The sequence below is a fragment of the Anarhichas minor genome, unplaced genomic scaffold (genome assembly GCF_050575085.1).
Source record: "Anarhichas minor isolate MPS153535 unplaced genomic scaffold, ASM5057508v1 ptg000027l, whole genome shotgun sequence".
In the NCBI taxonomy this organism is placed as follows: domain Eukaryota; kingdom Metazoa; phylum Chordata; class Actinopteri; order Perciformes; family Anarhichadidae; genus Anarhichas; species Anarhichas minor.
Window position 1 is genome coordinate 7,769,844 of NW_027466473.1, and position 18,065 is coordinate 7,787,908.

General features: G+C 42.3%; 2 protein-coding genes across 3 annotated transcripts; both read left to right on the forward strand.

Moving 5' to 3' along the window:
• Positions 1 to 1,507: 1,507 nt before the first annotated feature.
• frmd8 (FERM domain containing 8) lies at positions 1,508 to 11,267 on the forward strand. The gene is made up of 11 exons (XM_076102691.1): positions 1,508 to 1,667; positions 2,663 to 2,760; positions 2,907 to 3,074; positions 3,281 to 3,382; positions 4,518 to 4,576; positions 4,803 to 4,969; positions 7,087 to 7,302; positions 7,401 to 7,524; positions 7,715 to 7,864; positions 8,112 to 8,340; positions 8,486 to 11,267. The coding sequence occupies exons 2-11, from the start codon at positions 2,670 to 2,672 to the stop codon at positions 8,596 to 8,598; spliced, it is 1,419 nt and encodes a 472-aa protein (XP_075958806.1). The 5' UTR covers positions 1,508 to 1,667; positions 2,663 to 2,669; the 3' UTR covers positions 8,599 to 11,267.
• Positions 11,268 to 11,897: 630 nt separating this feature from the next.
• On the forward strand, positions 11,898 to 17,912 carry vps51 (VPS51 subunit of GARP complex). 2 transcript variants are annotated; one of them, XM_076102689.1, is made up of 11 exons: positions 11,898 to 12,354; positions 13,086 to 13,215; positions 13,335 to 13,481; positions 13,576 to 13,795; positions 14,186 to 15,086; positions 15,200 to 15,415; positions 15,651 to 15,734; positions 15,874 to 16,008; positions 16,120 to 16,241; positions 16,720 to 16,807; positions 16,901 to 17,912. In XM_076102689.1, exons 1-11 carry the CDS (start codon positions 12,169 to 12,171, stop codon positions 17,159 to 17,161), a joined length of 2,490 nt encoding a protein of 829 aa, XP_075958804.1. In that variant the 5' UTR covers positions 11,898 to 12,168; the 3' UTR covers positions 17,162 to 17,912. The 2 variants fall into 2 exon arrangements, with proteins under 2 accessions (XP_075958804.1, XP_075958805.1); XM_076102690.1 differs by having other exon boundaries at positions 12,222 to 12,354; positions 13,091 to 13,215.
• Positions 17,913 to 18,065: the final 153 nt, after the last annotated feature.

Sequence of the window (18,065 nt, forward strand, 5' to 3'; positions counted from 1 at the left end):
TTGTGGATTCACTTACTGCTTCTTTTTTCTAACAGCATGCAGATGTAGAAATACTTAAAATGTCAGATGTTACCTTCTGTAACAGGTTCTCCACGTTGCTAAGTTCTCCCTTCTAGTGAAAGGAATAGGATTATGAAGATTGATATAATCACTGTCAGTAATGCAGTGAAAGCCGTCAAGTGTGTCCTCTGTTCTGACACCTTTAATAAAGCTTTTAATCTCATTTGTTAACACTCAACCTGCTGCCCTTGCAATTAGACACCTGCGTCAGGTGGATTTAAGAAGCAGAGAACTATGCCAAGGCTTTTTTTGCTTACAAAAAAACATTTACACTATACTGAAAAAAAAAGATTTCAACTTTGTGTTCTTTACCCATTTCCCATGGCAGCTCATTTGATATAAAAGAGAAATATTCTACAGTGCTTCTAGAGACAACATATTAGTTAATCTCTGAAATCTGTTTCTAATATCAACATTGCTTTATTAAAGGTCCTATTAAAAACATATGTCTTTAGTGACTTTCTGGGGATAGGCAGACCTCCTATGACTCAAAACAATTACACCATATTTAGGTTTCGAATCACCAATACAGATCTCAGAGGCTTCCCATGTATTGTTGTTGCAAAAGATCCAATCTGTTCATCTTGATTGTATCTCGATTGAAGACCATTATGTCCATTATTATTATTATAAATATTATTTGTTAGAAACCTGCCAATAGCTTGACATAATAATACCAGAACACTAATGTTGCAATGCCAAACCTGTTGTAGGTCAGAACCATGAAATAAATATTACTTTTGTGACGGTCAGTGTACAGTTTGATTCAGTGATTCAGTCATTTTTGAGGTTGTAACTTACAACGACCTTTGCATGATGATATTATTTATTGCATGAGAGTTAAGCCTAGATGCTATTTCTGCCCACATGCAGGACAAAACAAACATGTTATATGGTACAACAACACACTTCGAACAATAGGCCTATCATACATTATTACAGTACAGTTTAGTAAAGGTATACTGGAGAGCACTTCCGCAGACGAGTCTGTTTATTGAAAATGTTTCTAATAAAAACACGATTTAACTTTGGCTTACAACTGTTGTTTGTGAATCAATATATCAACAACAACCTGGAACCGAGAGAACAGGTAAATATAATTAACTGCTGCCTGCGTAGTTACAGACGCGATGACGTTTTGATCGCGTGACGGGTACGCGCTCTCTACGTCAACTCCTTATTCGACTCATTTACGGGATCGTATCTTTTTGAACCTGTCCCGTGTACATTTGTTCAAACTGTACACAGTCGTTCGGTCAGTGTTCATTTCAATGACTTCCCGACCAATACTTTGAAGTATTTGCTCTTGGCTGTTTTAATGTTTACTTCATTCATGAATATCTCAGTAAACGCGGTGTTTCCAATCCTGCAGAGTGACTGTCACGCCCGTTAAAAGGGAGGTTCAGAATGAGCGAACCGTCCTCCAGTAACACACTTAAACTGTTGCAGCTGCCCGGAAAGCTAGTTTTAGACAACTGACTAGCCGTAGCCAGTGGTAAACAGCGAACCGTTGATTTGCTTATGTATTTAGCTACGGTATTTTAAAAGTTAGCTGTCCTAGCCAGCGCATAAGCAGCAAGAGGAGGGGAATTTACTCAAACTTGCAGGTAGGCGGACAATAGAGACATATTTTTCCTTCCCTTGCTCTACAGTATGTCAGACTTTTGGACAAAACACCCTAAAGGGAGCTAAGTTAACTAACTACCAAAGTGACAAGACTGTTATCAACCGATTCCTAAAACGCTCTGTATCTAAAAGTATCGCAATAATGTTTAGTGACAGTCTCAACACGTCGGTAACATTGGCTAGCACGGTTGATTTCCTTGCCTTTTAGCTAAATAAATACATTTAGTGGCTTGAATCCATGGGATGTTGTTTGGGTTTATTTGAGCATGTAACGAGAGGACATGGGTAACGTTAGCTAGCTAGCCCTTGTTCCACGGGCCTTAATTGGGATTGTGCCGCTTCGTCTCTGTATTTACATCCTCTCTTTATTTAGGCCATTGTATATCAATGCTCGAAGCCCTATTAAATACCATATAAACGGTGCTTGATAACATTGACAGGCTGGAGCCGTACGATGAGTGCAGTTCACGAGGGTGAGGTGAACAGTAGAATAGGATGTTCTGGTCGTACTGGGTCTTTTCCAGTGGAATACCACTCGGTGGCGCAAGTGCAGTGTGAGTCCTTGACTAAATTAGCTTGATTATGAAAACCATGACTGGATGGGGTTGCATATGTCAGTGAGGAAGATCCACCCACTAATACTGTATCTGTTTAGTGGAGTCACCTCTGAAGCACATACTAGGTATTTATTTGAAGGTATACGAGACTAATGCCAGTATGTGCGCCACATATAACTTTTACTGGCCACTCTGGTTAGCCAGCTGTACATATACAACTTTGATTTTAAGAAATCAGGAAGTTTTCTGTTAACAAAATGCAACACTTGTCCCATCACACATGTGGATGAAAGGAGTATGACCTCATACTTTAAGTGACATCTGCACACCTGAAAACTACCACGCGTGTGGAGTTTCATTGTTATGAATGTCATGTTACTGGGTACATATTGTGACTGAGTTTGGTCATTGTGTTTCAGAGTAGAGATGGATGGAGACGACTGCAATTTTCCTCCAGATTCATCGGATGATCACTCGCAAAGAGGAAGTGTTGCTTCTTCCGCAACACTGTCCCGTGGTACGGTGCAGCAAATATTATTGTACCTCATGGAGGATAAAATCACTCCTCAGTGTTTCCTAACATGCATGTGATGTTGTTTCTCTTTGGCTTACTAGTCTTTGTCATTTTTTTAATTTTTTGTTTATTTGTGTTTTTCCACACAGCTCAAGATGTGCTTGTATACATCTGTGGTGACAGCGCAGTACACTTAACAGTAGAAGGACTCTGCAGCGTGTCTGTGCAGGAGTTGGGCCGCAGTGTTCGCGAGGCTCTCCATATTCCTGAGTCTGCACAGGATGCTTTCGCCTTCTGGCTTTGTTCTCCACTGCTCGGTAACAATTTTTGTGTGCTTCTGTGTTTTAAAAATATGTCATAGTCTGGATACAAAACGTATCATATTACACACATGCATATTTTCTCTTTAAATGATACGTCGATGTTAGCAGCTCCAGAGTCACAATAGCAAGGGGCACAAGAACCAGAGCAGGATATCGGACACGTCTCACTGTGTTACACTCGCCTCCTCCTTGCTCCCCAGAATTGCAGTTAAAGGCAAGGCATCAACCATACAAACTGTGTCGGCAGTGGCAGGACTTGCTGTATCGCTTCACTGAGGCCTCGGAGGAAGACATCTCACAAGGTGAGAGGTTGGTCTGTGTCCCGCTGTCTTCACATTTTATTCGAAGTCAGCTGAACAAGAAGCTGGGTAAGGTAAGGAGTCAGATTTCTGCTGGAGAAATGAAATTGAAATGAAGAAGTTTCTTTCCTGTGTGTTGGTTTCCACCACTGAACAGCAGATTATTTGTAAACATTGTTGACCAAAAGATAAAGTAAGGCTCAGTGACTACAGAGGCTGTCCCCTCACTTTGCCTTATTAATTTAAAACTCTTACCTAAAAAGGCCACATCCTCTAAAGTCTGCACCAGAATAAAACTGTAACCACTTACAATATGTGTATAGGGGAGGAATGTGATTTCTTACTAACTGCATGGAATTGTCAGTTTAAGAGTAACACAGTTATCACCATTGCCAGTACAGTACACTCCCTGCACTCGGCTTGTTTCTCTCAGTAACCTGGTTTCAAAACGCAGTCATGCCAAAGCACAGCCAGTTTCTTTCTCTGCAGCTGTTCCCTGTGGATTTGTAGCTTACTTCTAAATTGTTGTTGCTTAGTAGCTCGCCTAGGGTACAATTTCTGTCAGGTTTGCTTGAAATAAAAGAAAAGAGAAGAAGTTGGCAAGCAAAAAACAGCTGTGGCTGAACAAGCGGAATAAAACCCTAAAATGTAGGAAGTCAAAAAACATGAAGAGAAACCACTCGGAGAAAGGGACGAAATTACACTTGCTGCGTTTTAGTGAATATTTCCTATTCAAATAATACAGCTAAACAGTTACCACATTAGTTTAGGCAACATGATATATTCATACAGTATAGAGTAGATATTTTGGCAAATATTATTGCAAATAAATAAAACGCAACAGTGGTAGCTTACCACTAACAAAAAACAACAACAACAACAAATGTATCATAAATGTATTGCATAATCACACCAATGCTGTTCTATATTTTTGTGGAGTAGATGGGTCTTTCACCCACCGTACAGGACTATGAGACGGGGGGGTTGGAGTAGGTTTCCACCACAGTGTTTGACACTATACCCTCGCTCCTCCACTCTGGGCGTGCGGCTCAATATCACTCAGTGACGAACAAACTTAAATAAGATACAGATGGTCACCTGAACCCTAATCCATCGTTGTCCTCTGCTCTTTACTCAGATGAACCATGTCTCCAGTACCGCCGGAACGTCTTCTATCCTAAATCTAAAGAGCTGCAGGTATTATTAACCCTAATTCTGTGGAAGAACATTCAATAATCTTACATATGAGTGAATTACTAAGACATTGTAATGGATCACTGGTAAGTTTAGTAAACCTGTTGACTCTCAAAAGGGCTGAGTGGGCTTTAATATAGATTTTAGGTTAATGTCTGGAAGTTGTAGTTCTCGTTAGTTTTCCTGATGACTGATGGATAGCCGTTGTCGTCCTGCCACTCCTGAGCAGATCGATGACGAGGGAGTGCTGAGGCTTCTGTACGAGGAGGCCAGGGGCAACATTCTCACGGGCCGATACCCCTGCGACCCCGAGCACTGGGCGGGTCTCGGAGCCTTGTCTCTCGCTCTCGATGAGGGAACTGGTCTTGACGGGCAACAGTTTAGCACTACTGTAAGGTAAGTTAGAAAGGTTGCTGGAAAAAAAAAAAGTCTGGATGTGGGTTTTGAAATGCTTTTGTATTTTGGAGTTTTCTAGATGTTGTTGACCTTTCAGTTTCTCTTAAAGGAGTAGTTGGACACTGTGGGAACTATGCTTATTTGCTTAAATGAAACGGATAGATTTCACTCAATGTTTGTTTTTTGTCTTCTTACCTTCTTGTCAGAGCCAGTCTATACAGAGCCCGAGAAGGGGGAAAAAAATGTACCTTTTGCGACATCTCGCAAAATGTTTCAGATCCTGGCTGCTGAAGCTGTCTTATTTTCTCAAAATGCATGCAATGCACCCTCAGTTTAATATTTTGCATCTTCAGTTGAAATTTGAATAATGATGTCAAGTGCAAGTTTGGTAGGACTGTGTGGGAGTCTCTCCAGGCGCACCTTCTTTGGTCCATGTAGCCCATGTGCAGCAGCGTGACATGCTGGGTCAAGGTGAATATAGATCAGCGGGTGTGAGGATTATTAAATATTCTCTCAGCCAGTCACATCACTGGTCTCATAGCTCTGAAACAGCTGTGCCAATCAGTCAAACGTGATAACAGCTCAGCAAAATGAAAAGCTTTACCTCTTTTTAATGCCTTTTAAAAAATATATATATTTGAGACCTCAAAATAGCATTCTATGAACCCCTCCCATGGGTGTGTGTGCACCATTGTTGTGGTTGTTTCCATGGACTGACCAAGAAGTACATTAACCTTTTTTCTTTTTTTTTACCTGTAATATCTTTTTGTCCAATCCCGGGTAAGTCTAGCTGTTTCCCTCTGCTTTCAGTCTTTATGCTAAGCTAAACTCACCGTCTCCTGGCTCCTGCTTCCTATTTCACAGACGGACATGAGCTGTGTAACATGTAACCACATGAAAGTGAGCCAGATTTGGGCTGTTTTCTAGTAAGATAATTAACACACACAGCATTGTTTTCAACACATGATCCTACTCAGAGTTCTGCTTAAATGGACATTTTTCGTGGAGTTCACCGTTGAATAGTTCACCTTTTTTTTAGAAAATGAAGAAGTGGTTACTGGCCCCTGCGGTCAACTTTGTCAAATCATGAGAGGATGCTTCACTTCAGCCAAGTCCATCAACCCACATGTTCTAGAGAGCAGCTGGTAGATTAAGCTGCTTTAAGTACTTCAGCACAATCAGCCACGACATGTTATTTTATGAAAATCCACAGGCATTGGGACAAAAGGTCAACGGAGCTTCTTTTGTATTTTTGGGGGCTTTGACTTTTTCATATTTCACACTCTCATTGTGCCACTGCTATGTTTTTCAGTTACTTGTTGGATTTTAAGTACCAAACACAAAATGACATTTTTGATTGCAGCGGGATGGACATGGAAATGTAAAGCCTCTTAAATGAGAGAAGACACTGAGTTCATCTTCTACACATAAATTACGTGATGAACAATACAGTCTAATCATATCCTCAAATTATGACGTGATTGGACTATTGTTGAGAAGGAAAAACACAACTATCAGCTTGATGATCTTGACGTATACTGCTCATTCTTTGTATCATAATCACTAGTTGCAGATTATATTTTAGATCAAGAGTTGTTCTGTTTTTTTTCAGACGATCTCTAGGTAATCAGCAGTTGACGTGTTTTATGACGCCAAAGAACAGAAGCTGTCCCGCTTAAGGAGAGTTTTCATGTCGATACGTTAAGTGGTAGTACTTGAGAGGACGAGGTCAACATTCCAGCAGCACTCGTACTGTAAAGAACTTTATTGTGAGACCAACACGTTTGATTTTGTGGCCGGCATGAAACGTATGACAAAGGATCTGTGGATGGGTGGCATGAAAGAACAAAAAATGTCAATTGAGTGATTGAAGAGGGGACCGAGTTGTATAGCAACTGCAGGAGTGAAGGAAATCGATGATTGAAGGAGAAATGTATAGCGCAGGGCAGCGAAGGAAAGTGCTGCACTGACGCAATCGGATGTTCCAGCATCCTGTTAATCGTAAAGACGGATCAAACGGTACACAATGAATTGTGGATTTACCATAATCTTTTAGATTTGCACATTTAAGATGCACTGATGCATATTACAAACTCTCTCTCATCTGCTTTCCACAGAAAGAAGAAGCTGTCTTCTCTTCTGCCTGCTCATGTTGCCATGGGGAGTGGAGGTTTGCTCTCCACTCTGAGAGGGAAGTCGAGCCGTCAGACGGGCCTGGAGCAGAACCTAATGGCGGAGTACCGAAAGATCAGCACACCCGCTGGGAACTCTCCTGAGCCCACGCAGCTCCTGCACCAGTACCTCAACACATGTCACTCTCTGCCTTACTACGGGTAAGAATTTGTGCAATGAGCCATTTATACTCTCATTTGGTTTCCCTCAAATCACTTCCTATTTATTCGGTTTTAATTGGCATTAACTACGCACACAGGTGCGCTTTCTTCTTTGGGGAGATCGACAAACCAGTGCAAGGGATTCTCCAAAGGGCCAAACGCAAAGCTGTCAGCGTCGGGATCTGCCTGGAGGGAGTTTATGTGATGGATGTCAAAGAGAAGGTGAGTCTTTGGTTGACAGCTCTGTGAAACAACAACACAACCCCGGGTTTCTCACTTTGTGTGTGTGTGTGTGTGTGTGTGCATATTTGGATAATCCCTGTGCACGCCGCAGATACGTTGAGAGCAGTTTTCTGTTTCTCTTCATGAACTATAACCTGATTTCTCCGGTTGGAACACATTTTCCTCGCAGCATGTGCTGCTCGGCCTGCAATTCAACGAGCTTTCCTGGGACCACAGCTACCCCGAGGAGCAGGGGGACTCGCACATTCTGTGGCTGGAGTTCGATGGAGATGAAGACGGCACTCCTGTCAACAAGTTGCTGAAGATCTACTCAAAACAGGTAGGAACATGTTTGACATTCAGAATTCACATCATCATGTGATGAGATTAGATTGAACGTCATAAGATCTCTTTCACCAACAACAGATGGTGAAGAGATGTTATATAATGCTAGAGGCAGTAATGCCTCCAGGCCCTAATCCAAGGCTGGTAATCTGACCCCTTTGTCATCGGAAAAGTATTACAGCCGTTAATAATGTATACACGTCTAAAGGCTCATCAGCGTTTCCTTTTCTTTCGTCAACCAGGCAGAGCTGATGAGCGGATTCATTGAGTTCTGTGTGGAGCTGAGGTCTGCGACTGAGGGAGGAGCTGCAGCGGAAATGGACGGTGAGGGGAGTCTGTCTCAGCAGCCTGCTGGACAGGATGGCAGCAACAAGAACGGACACGGAGGACGCCGCGGGATGCTGCGCAGGCAAAGCAGTGTCCTGTGCAGTCGGGTCCATTCACTTAACACTATCAGCTACGTGGACAATGGTGAGTCTAGGGGTTACCTTTTGTAGCCCAAGCCTACATGCGGTATAATCTTTCGAGAGTGAGCGACCTCTATACCGAGACAATCTCCCTGTAGCAACTTCAGTTGTAGTCGTTTTTTCACTATTTCTCCATTGTTGTCTTCCAGGAAAGGAAATCAAACGCTTGAAGCCGAAAAGAGCCGCGTCCTTCTTCAGCCGACAGGCGTCTGCGCCCGCATACTCCGCCGTGCAGGTGACGGAGAGTCTGGAGCAGGGTTAAACTCGCTCATCAGCTCTGCCCCGTGCCTCTCGAAGACCAAACCTGAACACTGTACACTGAGATTTAAAGAGAAAGACTCGACACATAACTGATAATATATGAACATGCAAAGGACCAAGCGAGGGATCCAAGTGTGAGTGGCGATATTTATCTTTTGACGTTGTGTGTGTGTGTATATTAAGAGAGTACAGTAATGTGAAAAACAAAATGATCTATTAACCCCGTATGCTTCCAAGGTTGAACTGAAGTGGCTGTTCATTAAATGGCCTTACGTAAAGAAAATATAGCGTTCTCTGAGCACCATATGATGGACGTCCTTCATGTGTCTGAGACGAGCCTTACAGAAATCTATAGACTCCAAGTGTATGATATCTCATGACGGTCTTTACCCTTCTGCAGCACTCTGGAGCTGTTAAAACAATGTTAAACCTCATTCGAGTATAACCACTGCGTTACCTCTTTCTACTCTTATAACAAACATGTTGTAAGAGTAACCACAAGCTCTTTACCGTCATCATGACAAACACTTTCAGGGGACGATCTTAAGGGGCGTGTTCCCCGCTATTCTGCGTTTTCAAGCTGCCGGTGCCTTGTTCTCATCAAAGGGTGAAGACACTTAAGAAAAGCACTGGTAGAAAGGATAAAGGGTTGGTGTTACTGAGCAGAACGAGTCCGTATGGGAGCACGTTCTCTGTGTTGTGGAGGTTTCTTGTGAGTACATGCTTTTAAGAGATAATTAATGTTTGAGGATATTTGCAGCTGGTTATCGGGGAGAGAAAGTGCATTTGGGACATCGCACAAAAATAATTCTGCTGGGATTTTCATTTGTTAAAAGGGATTCAAGTCGTCATTGGGGAGCATGAATTTATTTGCACCAATAAAATAGTCAAATTAGAGTCACGAACCACTCAAACCATACAGTACAATTAGTAAGATTAATCGTCTAGCAATTTAGAGATCATACCAAGCTCTTATTTCTCCCACTGAAAGGTTAGCGTTTCATATTCAAAGTGTAACTTCCAATTAGAAAAAGTGACATCCACACACAGGTCTTGACTTGACTTTAACGTGCTTGGTCAGACCTGATCAGCAAAGTAAAACTGATGCAATACAGTCCTTGTGCAACTTCTAACGAGCGATAGAAGAAGAAAAAAAGATTCTTCCTGTTATCAGCACTACTTTTACCGACTGACTCGTAAACAACTTTGACAAACTCAAACTGCAGCCTACAAGTTCTGGTTAGCCATTTGAAATGATTTTTTTCCTTGCAAGCACAATCATGGTTGACCTTATTTGAAAAACCAAAAAAAAAAAAGGACGAGGAACACTGTCTTTGTATAAAAGTGTTGTTGATGTCTGTTTTCAGCATTTTTCGGGGGGGTTTAATAATAATAATAGAACCCTTTTCTCAACCGTTAGGGAAGATATCTGCTTCACTGGACAAGACTATGTGCCAACCAAGAACTTTTGTCTACACTGTTCAAATCTCAGTCTGTACACCAAAGCAAGCCTCTCAAACGTGCTGCATTACAGTATGCTACCTTAACGCTCCAGACAAAGAGTTCCTGTCTTAGCTGTACATTTAACAAACAAGTTCACCTCACTAATGGCCATTTATTAATCTGCCTTCCACTGATTTGAGATACGGAGGCGTCGTTTATTCTTCCTGATTGTCCTGAGCATGCAAACTGCAGAATATTTTTACTTTTCTACGCTTCGACTCGTTAGGTTACAGACGGTAGCTGACGTATAACTGCAGCCGTCCAATATATTGTTGCTAACTTAACACTATGCATGTCACAATGTAGAATAGGCATTCCACATCAGACTACACATCGTGTGATACTGCACTATTGATACTAACACACTGTTTATGAACCTGTTTTTGTATCGTTTGTTCGCTTTTATGAGAGAATATTTTTTCTTTCATTTTCAAATACTCGTTGGTGTCCGTGTACACAACAATGAAATGAAGACGTAGGTCATTGAAAGCATTATCTCCTCATGGAATCACTTTGCAGAAGCATCAAAGTGCCTTTTTGTTTGTACTGAGTGGGCATCTGAATGACTGTTTTGGGGCTTGGAAACCAAGACTGGACAGTTTTTGTTATTACGGTGGTTTGAGAAAAGTATTTGTTTTGTAATATATTTCCCACATTTTCACAGCATTCATTTCATTCTCCCTAGCTGATGTGTGTGTGTGTGTGTGTATTGATAAACTAGATCACTACACTGGGCTGCTGTTGAACAGTGCATTGTGGTTCCTTTTAATGGAGTGGTCAGTCTGCCTTCATTCAAATATGTCTTTTTCTTTTTTTTAAATAAACGGATGCAAAGTGGGCCTAATTTCTCTGAAAATGTTAGTGTGTTTAATACTTGCAGCCTAAATGTACTGACGCCGTACTTCTTTAACTAACCACTAACTGTATATTGTGCAAGGGTGTAAGCGTGATGTAACACTGTTAATTCTGAAATGGTTTAACATGCACCTAAAAAGTGTTTAACTGGCTATAAATAGTTACTGATAACAAATGCCTGAAGTGAATCAGAGGAGATTATTCCCCTGTTAATGAATTGTCCATGATGCAATATATAGTCTTTTGTTAGATTTTGAATCTTTGACCAATCAATTTAATAATAAAATAAACTTGTTTTCTCTTAAAATGAAACCTGTAAAGCTGTGTTTTTTGTATGGTTTCCGTTTCTTCTTCTTTTCTTGATTCCTCGTAAGAATTTCAGCCTCAGGTTTTTGTCTTATAAGGCAAGAATACGTCTTTGTTTTATAACAGCCACGATTTAGCATTAGAAATTTATGATTGATGAGAAGACCAGACTACTAAACTTAACTTGTTTCAACAGTTTTCAGTGTTGATTTTTTTTTTTCTTCTTCCATTTCTAAATTAATTTATTTTCGTTTATGGCAGCATTGACAATGTAGCCCATTCCCCACATTCATCAGGAAAGAAATGGGCTTAATATGGCTGGATTTTGTTTAATTAATATTTTTTTTGAACCTTCATGCAAGTGAAATAAAGCTTTTATCATTTATATTTTGTCACATCATGCACACACAATAAATTACGTTCATACATTTGATTGAGTTGGTATCACTTCTGACAATCTAGAAAAAAATCATCAATATCCGTATCTATTTATTAAACCTTATATATTTATTCTCGTGATTCGATTGATTGCTGTGTAAAACTTGACATGCGCAGTAGTGCACTGTCAAACCAGAAGTACATTGTTAACGTAAGTGAGTCAATAGGTTATTATCTTGACTACACTTACTCTTTGACGACGTAACACCGGATAGGCTACAAACCCGGAAACGATGACGTTTTCAAGCTAGCTGCTTGTGTATCAGGAGAAATATGCCATTCTCCAATTAATTATTTGGAAAAGCCCTCTTATTAAGAGCAGACAGCTAAGCCACACGAATATCAGTCACTTAGGAGCAAGACGTTAACGTTTTAAGGCAGTAGTTGTTAGTTTTCTCCTTCCAGCTGGACGCCCTCGTCATCTTTGTTTACTGTCGTTTGTACATTTCTCAGCTGGCCAGCGTACAGTATGGACGGTGAGGCGGACGGCATGGTGTCGGAGTCGGATGAGTCCGGCAAGAAGCGCAGGGTGCACGGCATGCTGAAGCTCTACTACGGGCTGGACGAGGAAGGAAAGGCCGCGGAGCAGGCGAAGTCCTTGGATCCCTGCGACATCAACGGGCCGCATTTTGACCACGAAGTTTTCCTCAACAAGGTGACACTGCTGTCATGTGACACAACTCACATAATAGCCTCTGCAGCACTGTATGCCACTAACGTGTTGTCAATATTAGCGATAGCTGAAGCTTCTATGTTATGCAATAGGCCTAGTAACGTTTCTAGATACTGTTGTTCAATTATATAAACTATCATATTCAAACCAATTTTTCTAGAGGAGTCCCCATTTAGTATCATATAGCTGAGCGCCTAAAACAATACCCATAATGCCATTTGCTTTAATGTGGTAGGGATATATTATGATAATATTTGAATGAAAGGACGTTTGAGTGTCTGGGATGCATATGACTGTCTATCCCCAGCAGTCCGTTTGAAGAAATGACACTAATTTGGTGTGCCAGGGAATACGGACACCTGTATAAAATGCAGACAGTTGTTATTTTATTAAGAACCACAAAACTAAGCGGGAATATAATTTATGACCAAACAATGCATATTCAACTTTACGTCTCATAGAAACGGCACAGAAAGAAGTGGACTGGACGTTTTCATCACATAATACACCTAATAGCCAGTAAACGCACTGTGACTGAAGTTCTACACACACACTGCATTATGTTCTTGTGGTTGAAAGGTAGTGATCGGTGGATGATCATTTAATTCTGATTTGGTTAAATTAGTTATGAAGAAAAGCTGCTTCCTTGTTATTTTACATATGCTGTTTTTAAGTGTAATTGTGACCATTGTGGGTTTTGTCTCCAACTGCAGCTTAGGAGGGAGTGCTCCCTTGCGGAGTTGATGGACCAGGAGACCTGCATGGTCAAGCAGATCCGCTCTTTGGACAGTGACATGCAGACGCTGGTGTATGAAAACTACAACAAGTTCATATCTGCTACAGGTGAGGCAACATCGCGCTCACTGTTAAGTTACTGTTGAAACGTTGTTGGATTTAGTTGCATTGTCCACGTGTGGAACGCCGAACCATCTTTGCATGTTTTTTTTTTTGTTTTTTTTCAGACACCATAAGAAAGATGAAGAATGATTTCAAAAAGATGGAGGATGAAATGGATGGCTTGTCTGCCAACATGGCGGCAATCACAGAGTTCAGTGCTTGCATCAGTGGTACTCTACAGGACCAGCACACGCAGATAACAAAACTCTCAGGTGAGACCTAAACTGGGAGTTTTGTTTTGTGTCGGTCTTGGTGACTTCAAGGTGATTTATTTCCATATTTTTGTCTTGTCATTTTCCACCCTAGGGGTTCACACTCTGTTAAGGAAGCTGCAGTTTCTGTTTGAACTGCCTGCCAGATTAAATAAGTGTCTGGAGCTGCAGGCCTACGCTCAGGCGGTGAGATCCCACCGCCGTGCCCGCTGTGTGCTGCAGCAGTACAGCCACCTGCCCTCCTTCAAGGGGATTCAGGACGACTGTCACGCCATCATGGATAAACTGGCACAGGAGCTCCGACAGAAGTTCAGGTGGGAATCTCTAAACCTGCATTCACAATATGGGCTCCACTCGGAGGAAACGTAACACTAAAGAGTCACGCTTATTGCTCACAATAAATGTGATTTTATGAACCATCAAAATGACAAATCCTCTTTTGTTCAAACTTCTTTTAGACTGTTTCCATTATTTTTCCCTGATTTCGCTCAAACTAAAATTCCCAATTTGCTAGTTTGTATGTGGCAGACATTCATGCTGCTCAAAAAGTAAATCAAATAAAAACAATTTCAGATGTTTTGTCATTATTGAATGTTGTCCTTGCCTGTGCAAAATCATTTTTCCATATTGAATTTCAAAATGTTTAAAGATAAATGTATTTGCTGTCGATCAACCATTTCTACCGCTTTGTTGTTGTCTCACAGGGATGGTGGGTCAAGCGCTAAAGATTTATCCGAGTGTGTGGAGCTGCTGCTACAGTTGGACGAGCCGGCCGAGGAGCTCTGTGATAAATTCCTGAGCCATGCGCGGTCTCGGCTAGAGTCGGACCTCCAAGGTCTGGAAGCAGAGATAAGACCGTACCCGTCCGCCTCAGCCGTGAAAGATGCTTCTGCACGCAGGTTGGCGTCGGCCTCAGCTGATAACACCCCTAAAACGAGCGCATTCCCTTCTCCCACCTCAAACACTGACATCCTGGAATTCATTGACAGGGGCTGCAATGAATTTGTCAGCAGCTTGTGTTTAGTAATAACGTCCTATCAAGAACTGTTCATCAACCACGCTCAGACAGGCGAGCTTGCATCCAAAAACATTCCCCAGATGGCGAATGGTAAGTTGAATGCCTTTGTGGATGATCTGGCTGCTCGCTATTTCTCGCTCGTGGAGCGGAGGATTCAAGAGGAGAAAGGAGTCGGAGATAACTCCCTCCTGGTCCGCGCACTCGACCGCTTCCACCGCAGACTTCAGGCTGTAACCAAACTGCTGCCGGGCTCTGCCGTGCCTAACCAGGGGACTGAGATTGTGATACGGGCCGCAACAGAGCGAGTCAAGCAGTACCTGTCCGCCCTGCAGAGCTTCTACATGGACAGCTTGACGGACGTGCGGCAGGCCCTGGCGACACCTCGGCTCTCTATGGCCGGCGCCTCATTGGCCGGAGGCGGAGCTCTTCTAGGGGGACCGGCCTCCGGCAGAGATGCTCCGACCAGCCTGCCAGAGCTGCTCTCCTCCCTGTCAGCCTCGATCCTCAATCAGATTAAGTCAGTGCTGGCGTCGGTGCATCTCTTCACAGCCAAGGACATTGCATTCTCCAACAAGCCGTACTTTAAGGTGAATAGTTTTTCTTGTTTATTTGCCGGTTAACAGCTTGTCCCAGAAAATCGTTTTCCACTCTACCCCGAAAGGGAGAGTGACAGCTGTTCCTGTCTGTCTTCTCCTCATAGGGTGAATTCTGCAGCCAGGGTGTACGTGAGAGCCTGGTGGTGAGCTTCATAAAGTTTGTGTGCCAGTCTTCTCGGCAGTTTTGCGACAGTGCAGGAGACAAGGGAGGTTCGACTCCTCCGGCCCTTCTGTTGCTGCTGTCTCGCCTCTGCTTGGACTACGAGACCTCTACTATCTCCTACATCCTCACTCTCACAGATGAACAGTTCCTTGTGCAGGTAAATGGCCTGTCACCTCTATGAATGCAGCCTCAGGCCATATTACACTGTAGACATACATTATTTAACAGCATTCTTTTCTTGAAAGTTGTATTTTAGTGCATCAGCACTGATGAATGTGACTAAAATGTAATTTTTGTTTTTCCTTAACATAGGAAATTCCTTGACCTATTTCACTCCCAAAGGGTAGCCTATTTTACTAAACCCAGGTCGTCTTCTTATTGTACTTCCTCAGCACCACAGTCCCGTAACACCCGTCACAACTTTATGTGCAGAAGCCAGGGAGGCAGCACAGAAACTGTTGAACCATTATGTAAAGGTAGGTAAAGGTTTTCATCTACAACATTCACTGGGTTACCTTTCTTACTGAGGGAAAAGAGACGCATCCATGCAAGAAAATAGTTCTATGAATGTCCTTTTTCTTACAAAGTTGCATATTTTGTTGTGTTTTTTTGCAGGTTCAGGGCCTGATTATCTCCCAAATGTTACGAAAGAGCGTCGAAACACGAGACTGGGTGAACACTATCGAGCCACGAAATGTCCGTGCTGTGATGAAGAGAGTAGTAGAGGACACCACCTCCATTGACGTGCAGGTCACAGCTCACAATATCGCCATCTGCATCATGTGCTTAAAGTCCACTCATTATGCTTTCATCACCGTGTACGCGTAGGCCGTCTTATGAACCGTCTCTGCTCTACCACAGGTCGGCCTTTTGTATGAGGAAGGTGTGAGGAAGGCACACAGCAGTGACTCCAGCAAAAGGACTTTCTCTGTCTACAGCAGCTCGAGGCAGCAAGCCCGCTACGCGGCCAGCTACACTCCGAGGTAAACGGGCTGCAAATAAGTGCGGTTTGGGGTTTGTTTAGTTTAATGACGGCATTCTAATACATTCACAACATTATCAGACTCTGTCCGGGTAAGAATGAACGAATGAACTCTCGGACTTAGGAGTCTTTTTTCCATTTCTCCTATATGTAAGAATAATTTAGCAAAGATAGAAAACATGTAAATCTAGGCCATGTCAAAAGAGCTCTTGCCTAAATCTAAAGCCAAGATACATCCCGACTCAGTTTTGTCACTGTCACCAGTTACATATGTACATTAATTATTGTGCATTTTTCCGTCCCTATATGCTTGGTAAGATATTGTGTGTGAAGGCAGACACAGACAGCCAATCTGTGTTACGTCCTTCACTTTTACTGCAGGGGGGACAATTGTTACTGAGTTGTTGTTAATCAGGAGAATAAGGTCATTGTTCTAATTGTGGATTCACTTGAGTGATCTGTCTTGTGTCTGCCTGCAGCGCTCCCATGGATACCAATCTACTGAGCAACATACACAAGCTGTTTTCTGAGAGGATTGACATCTTCAGCTCGGTGGAGTTCAACAAGGTGAGTGCAGGTCTTCGTTACACGGTAGCGTACTCTTCAGAGCAAAACATCTCTCACCCACACACACACTCACACAGCCCTTCACTGTCGCAGGTCTCCGTGATCACAGGAATCATCAAAATCAGTTTAAAGACATTCCTGGAGTGTGTTCGCCTGCGCACCTTTGGCCGTTTCGGGCTGCAGCAGATCCAGGTCGACTGCCACTACCTGCAGATGTACCTGTGGCGGTTCGTCTCCGACGAGAACCTTGTACACTTCCTGCTGGATGAGATAGTGGGGAGCTCCGCCCACCGCTGCCTGGATCCTGCCCCGATGGAGCAGAGTGTGATCGAAATGATCTGCGAACGGGGTTAAAGCTCAAAGTGCACCACAGCCAGCTAATCTTCTCCAAACACCAGATCACTACTACAGACAGAACTACAATATACACTGGAATCGTGCATCCGAATTTAAAGACTCTCTCTTATATAATTACTGTTAAATGTTCAATGTATTGATCCAGATTCATGCTATACTGTATAAATGGCGTAGGGATGGCACTTTAACTACTGTAAGAATATCAAGAAATCTTCCAGCACTAATGAAAAGCAAACATTGGGCGGTTGGGTTGTCAAACAGATTCAGTAAATTTGAGATAGATCAACATGACATTCCAGGCACTTGCCATACAGCGTGCACATGAGCCTCGAGTACTTGGGTTTAATATTACAATAGTAATTTACAAACTATAGAATATGAGAAAAGAAAACCCCTCTCATCTGACGTATCTACGAAAATGGAAAGAAATGAATTATCCATGATAAAAGCAGAACTTTGCAGCACATGTTCTCCTTGAAAGAAATGTGTTTAATGTGAATAATATGAATGACTAAAGAGAAAAGTTCTCCTGTATTATTAAATTCTGTTAGTTGTTTTTTTTGCTGAATAATTTGCCATCTGATTATGTAATCCATGTCTAGCATTAAAGTAACTACAGCAGATGTACTGTAACTCTTGCCTTGAGGTTAGTTGATTCTCTTTTTTTCTGTGCATGTCTTTCACAGATAAGCAGTATGTTAGGAATGGTTTAAATGTGTCTGTCTACAATAAAAGTGTATGAATGTGAGATTCAATAAAGCTTTTCTTCCTTGTCAAAACCAATTGAAGCAGGCAAATTTAAACCTAGAGACTATCTTGTGAAGGGATCACACCAGCCGTGTGGGGGGCCAGTGGCTCCTTCCTTACTCCCTACCCCCTTAATCTTTGAGTTCAACCTTCA